The following is a 6000-nucleotide window of genomic DNA, read 5'->3' as shown; positions in this document are numbered from 1 at the left end:
CTTCTAATGAAGAGGTTTAGGTCATGGAATTTTAACAAAGAGCGATACTTAGTTGCTTCCTCAGACTGAGGACTATTTGGGATTAAAAGACTCTGGAGACACCCAGTATTTTAGACCCTCAGTAGCTCACATGATTTAAATTATTACTGATATAAGACTTCTGAACATAGTAGAGAAAAAATAATGCTGCTTCTTTTAAAAAAAGCACAGATATTTTTACTAAAATTAAAGGTCTAACAGTCAAGTTCATTCACTTTCCAATGTTTAATTTGTTGATCCTAATGGAAGAATTGCAGAACTACTTGGTGGAAACAAGCTAAATTATCGGAGATTGACCAATTTTGATAAACATAAATTTTGAGTCTTTGAAATCAATGAAATAAAAACCTCTGGATATGTCTGTATGCTTTTATTAGAGTGGATCACTGAGCTGAATAGGAATTACTGTCAACTCTGCACTAATTGGGGGTGGGGAGAGGGGGCCAACAGTAGATGCAATTTCTGAGATCAGATTATAAGGAATCTGGCTCCCATCTTGCTTGCCCTTTCTTGCTCTCTTACTTTCTTGTTTTGATGGAAGCCAGCTGTCATGTGATTTGAGAGGTCTATGTGAAAAATAACTGGAACTGAGGGAGACCTCTGGACCAAAGTCAGGGAAGAATTAAATCCTGTCTTGAGTGAGCTTGGAAATAGATCCTTCGAGAGTCAAGTCTTGAAATGACTATAGTCCTAGCCAATATCTTCATTTCAGCCTTCTAAGAGACTATGAGCCAGAAGACTCAGATAAGACACACAGATTCCTGACCCCTAGAACTTGTGAGATAATAAATCTTTTGTTACTTTAAGCTGCTAAGTTTTGGGGGGTACTTTGTTACCCACTCACTGATAAATTATGCTTGGGGTACTTTGTTACCCACCCACTGATAACTAATGCAGCAGGTGAGTTCTTATTTTGGGATATTAGAAAAAAATCATGTCCATCAGTTTTCCAATAAGCAACCGTACTCTGCTTTTCTCTCCTTAAATTTCTTTAAAAAGCCATCAGTGTTGGCAGTTCCCACTTCTTTTCCTGTCATTCTCCAACTCACTGAAATCTTACTTTTATTCCCATGATTCTCTTAAAAATGCTCTTCCCAGGGTCATCAGTGATCACCCTGTTGGTTAAATATAATGCACACTTTTAATTCTTCCTTTATTCCTCATATTTCTTGAATGCATGCCATTCACTTAACATAAACTTTTCTAGGCCCCTTCTCTCATGTCTCTTTTCTCACAGGGTTTAAGAAGACAATATACTAATAAGAAAATATGTATATAATACAATTTCAGTAGTAATAAATTGAATAGATAAGCAGAGTAATGGGAGGGAGAACCACTGAGAGCAAAGAATGGGGCGAGGGCCAGCAAATGACACATATGAGGGCTTCCTCTTCTTTCAGGTTAAGAGACACTTCATTGCCCTGGTTTTGCTGCAACGGTTCATTTGTAGTCTCTTCTTCTGCCTAACTTTAAATGTTGATGTTTCTCAGATTTTTGGTCATTGAAATGCTTTTCTTACTCTACAAATAATGCCTGGATGATCTCATCTCCACCTCACTTCAAGTATCATCTCACATTAAAGATATCTCAATTTCTTCTAAGCAACAAATATGTACATTCAACTTTCTCCTCCTCTCTCCAAGTGAAAATCTTCACAGGTTCTTTGAAAGCAATATGGGAAGGGGTACCTGGGTGGCTCAGTCAGTTAGGCATCCGACTTCGGCTCAAGTCATGATCTCAGGGTCCTGGGATCGAGCCCAGGGTAGGGCTCCCTGCTCATAAGTCTGCTTATCCCTCTCCACCTGCCCCTCCCCCCGCTCCTGCTCTCTCTCTCTCAAATGGGTAGATAAAATCTTAAAAAAAAAAAAAAAGAAAGTAATATGGAAAACGTCCGTATGGTCAAGTTACATTCACTCTGCTACATACAAAGCACATATCTGGGAATCATTGTTGACTCCTCTCTTTTCATCATTCACTATATTCAACCAATTTACATAGCTGGTTGATTCTATTTCTTAAATGTTTTTTAAATATTTTCACTCTTTTCCACCCAACCACCATTTCCCAGGCTTCCATCTGCTCTCTTCTGGACAACTGGAACAGTTACCTAACTTGACTCTCACTCTTGCTCTCAACTTCAATCCATTCTCCAAGCAGATGACAAAATCCAATAGTTGTCACCTTCTTCTTATCTTCATACCTCTTCACCAAGCACACAAGGCTCTTTCTCACCTAGCCCCAGACTACATCTCCAGCTTCATCTCTTGTCAATGGCCCCCTTGTCTGCTCTAGTCATGGTAAACTTTGTTCGATTCCTGGCCTATGCTCTACCCTTAACATAGTGCTTGGCAAACAATAGGAGCTCAGTAAATATGTCGACTGAATGAATGAAGGAATCCTTGGAGAGTAGTTATTCCTTGGGGAGTGGGAAGGAAATGTAATGTGAGGGAAAAGGAATAAGATAAAAGGAAAGTATCTTCCCCAGAAGCCGCGTGCGCACCCACCAGCCTCCAGGTATGTAGAAGGCATCTTATTTTCGTAAGGCACAGAGCAGAAGAAATTAAAAGTCTAGTTTGGTGGCAGTAAAGTGATAATGAGGCGGGAAAGTGGGAGGCAAGACTAACCACAGAAACAGGTCCAGATTTTAAATGGCCTGTTTGAGAAAAAAGTAAGGTTTTCGTTACCTCTGTGTGGACTCCGCTCTCCGGAGGCGAAGAGGGTCGTCCAAACCCGCTTGTCTCGCTAATAAAAACCCTAACATCCCGTTCCTTTACACCTGCCTGAAAACTAGATACCGCCATGACAGAGCTCGGAGGCCGGGCTGTAACAGTGGAGTCTCCCATTGGTCAAGCAAGGTGCTATCCAACCAATGGTGAGCGCCGTTACTAGAGGGGCGTGAGAATGGAGTGGATGGGCGGGGTCAGCGGCTGGAGAGCGAGTGTGTTTCAGTCGTGGCGAATCTGGCAGCGATTCGTGCTTAAATCCCGGCGGACTGCATGGGTTGGTCTCAGGATTTGTTCCGTGCCTTATGGAGAGCGCTGTCAAAAGAAGCGAAACGGCAAGTGGGCACAGACCAGTTTGGGAACAAATACTACTATGTCCCCGAGTACAAGAACTGGAGAGGTGAGATTACAGCGAGCTCGCAACGTTTGCGCGGTCTGTAAATAAGGGGAACGTGAGCGCGTCTCGTAAACTAACACAGCGTCCGATGGCTGTGATGTCTCCTGGGGTCACAGCCCAGATTCGTTCACCCTGCCGCCCCTTCACTCTGAGCTGAGCGCTCGGCGCCGCGGCCCGGCCGCAGTGTGCCCGCCGTCCGTGGGTTGCAGCGCCTCGGTGAGGTGCCACCGGCCGCGACCCGCGCGAGCACCGCACCACACACGCAGCTCTCCTCCCCGGATCGAGAGCCCACCCGCAGACGACGCCCCGGCGCCGGTCCTGGCCATTGGGCGACACAGACAGGGACAAGTCCACGGAGGTCTCTTCCCAGAGGGCCTCAGGAGGGCAGGGAAGTAGCTTTTCTTTCTCCTGTGCCCTCCTGGCGACCAGGCCGGCTTGTGTAATGGAAGAGGTGCATCTTGAGGGTCTCCGCTTTCCTCTTTCTTGGTGTTTACCTTTTCGGTAGCTCGGCGTTGGCCACACGTGTCACTTTCGTCCAGCTGTCTAAAGTAGGGCTGTGCACACTGTGGAGAGGGGTCCTCACAAGGTTTTATGTTACCTTTCCCACGAATTTGCACTCCAAAACCCCATGGAGCTCACTTTAAGATCTTTGCTCCAATCGTGGTGTTTCCTAGGATTCATGCAAAGTAGTGGAGTTTGGGGAATTAGGGGGCGTTCCTGTCGGTTGAAATCATCTCACGTAGCAGCCGTTATAACCTCTACGATGTAGCTCCATCATCGCGATGCAAAAGATCTCAGGCTTTGGCATCACAAGGGCTTGGGTTAGAACTTCAGCTCTGACACCTAATAACTGAGGGAAAACTGACAAAATATTTGTCCTCCCTGGTCTCAGTCTCCTCACTTGGAAGTTAGAGATGGTAATAATAGCAGTTACTGAGAAGCACTAAAATCTTTCCAATATTGTGATCCATTCATTTCCGGCAGTTCTAGTCAAAGAGAATTACTCCTTCCTTACTTAGAGCACATGTAAATTGTATTTAGTGATTTATCTCTCAAAATTGTTTTGCCCAGCCTTTTTCTGTAACTTAATATCTAAGACTTGTTTCCCATTTATTTATTTTTTTTTTTAAAGATTTTATTTATTTATTTGAGAGAGAGAATGAGATAGAGAGCATGAGAGGGGTGAGGGTCGGAGGGAGAAGCAGACTCCCTGCTGAGCAGGGAAGCCCGACGTGGGACTTGATCCCGGGACTCCAGGATCATGACCCGAGCCGAAAGCAGTCGCTTAACCAACTGAGCCACCCAGGCGCCCCTTGTTTCCCATTTAAATGAGCTTCTAAACCCTATCAGGGTAGGGAATATGTCTTTTTTTTTTTTTAAGTCCACAAATAACCTAGCGTGTTGATGGTGTTTCTTCACAAATTGCAACCAGAAGGAAAGATGCTTCTTTTCCATAAGTTGTCAGTAGCATTAAAAAATATGCAAAATGTCTATTGGCTTTTGTTATTGAAGTATAATTTACATACAGTAACACTTATCCTTTTTGGTGTATGGTTTTATGATTTTTTACAAATGCATAGTCCTGTAACTATCACACGGTCAAGATACAGAATGGTTCCATCACTCCCCAAATTCCCTTTACCCCTTAGTATTTCATTGACCCTTACCTCATTAACCAGGCATTGGCAACCACTGATCTGTTTTAGGTCCCTACAATTTTGCCTTTTCCCAGATATCATATAAATGAAATTATGGAGGATGTAGTCTTTCAAATAAAACGTATTTCACCCACCGTAATGCAGTTAAGATTCATCTATGTGTCAGTAGTTATTCCTTTTTATTGCTAAGTAGTAGTTCATTTATGGATTTACCGAAGTTTATCCATTCACTTGGGTAAATACCTAAGAGTGAGATTGCTGGGTTGTGCGCACATGTATGGAACTTTATAAGGAACTACCCCCCTCTTTTCCAAATTGGCTATATCATTTTGCATTCCTGCCAGCAATGTTAAGAAAATTCTGGTTACACATCCTCACCAGCACTGGTATTGTCAGGTTTTTGTTGCTGTTTTTATTTTTATTTTAGCCATTCTATTAGTTGTATAGTGGTGTCTTATTGTGGTTTTGATTTTCATTTTCCTAATGACTGAAAATGTTGAGAATCTTTTTATGTGCTTATTTGCCATCCTTAGATGTTTGGTAAAGGATCTGTTCAGCTCTTTTGACCATTAAAAATAATTTTGGATTGGGGTGCCTGGGTGGCTCAGTCGTTAAGCGTCTGCCTTCAGCTCAGGTCATGATCCCAGGGTCCTGGGGTCAAGCCCCGCATCGGGCTCCCTGCTCAGTGGGAAGCCTGCTTCTCCCTCTCCCACTTCCCCTACTTGTATTCCCTCTCTCACTGTGTCTCTCTCTGTCAAATAAATAAACAAAATCTTAAAAAAAATAATTTTGGATCAACTTCATTGTACCATTTCAATGAAAATACAATATGATTGAAGAAAGATTTAAATTAACAAAATCATGTGTATTCTAAAACAACATAATTTGTTAGTCAAAGGATATGTTGGTCTTTAATGTTATTATGATACGAAATTGTTTTCCAAAGTGATTATAAATTTATACTTCTATCAGCTTGATATTTGGAATTCATGTACTCTTGGCTGTGAGAAAATGAGGCTTTTATTGATGATGTAGGAGAATCATTGTATGCTGCTATATAACATATCTGTGTTGCTCAGTTCTTAGATAATTGAAGCCTGTGGCACAGACACATATTATGTTCTGTAAATACTGTTACACATTTCCTAAGCCTTCCACTATATATAGGGGAAATATCTTTAGT

General features: G+C 42.4%; 2 protein-coding genes across 7 annotated transcripts in view; one reads left to right on the top strand and one right to left on the bottom strand.

Annotated features, from left to right (window-relative positions):
* The window catches only part of ERCC8 (ERCC excision repair 8, CSA ubiquitin ligase complex subunit), a 51370-nt gene extending 48491 nt beyond the window's left edge, over positions 1-2879 (bottom strand). For 3 of the 5 annotated variants that reach the window (XM_081826825.1, XM_081826826.1, XM_031035907.2), the window contains exon 1: positions 2724-2879. In XM_081826825.1, the coding sequence (XP_081682951.1) occupies positions 2724-2800 (77 nt within the window). In that variant the 5' untranslated portion in view covers positions 2801-2879. The remainder of the gene's footprint in view (positions 1-2723) is intronic. The other 2 variants (XM_081826823.1, XM_081826824.1) reach the window with 1 other exon arrangement.
* Positions 2880-2950: 71 nt separating this feature from the next.
* The window catches only part of NDUFAF2 (NADH:ubiquinone oxidoreductase complex assembly factor 2), a 145282-nt gene continuing 142232 nt past the window's right edge, over positions 2951-6000 (top strand). Inside the window, exon 1 of one of the 2 annotated variants that reach the window (XM_006727976.3) lies at positions 2951-3162. In XM_006727976.3, coding sequence (XP_006728039.1) covers positions 3036-3162 — 127 coding nt within the window. In that variant the 5' untranslated portion in view covers positions 2951-3035. Of the gene's footprint in view, positions 3196-6000 lie in introns of both variants that reach the window. The other variant, XM_081826827.1, reaches the window with a different exon arrangement.

This window comes from Leptonychotes weddellii, chromosome 7 (assembly GCF_054177405.1).
Source record: "Leptonychotes weddellii isolate Sample4059 chromosome 7, ASM5417740v2, whole genome shotgun sequence".
NCBI lineage: Eukaryota > Metazoa > Chordata > Mammalia > Carnivora > Phocidae > Leptonychotes > Leptonychotes weddellii.
Note: the sequence above shows the minus strand (reverse complement) of the source record. Positions and strands in the feature narration are given on the sequence as shown.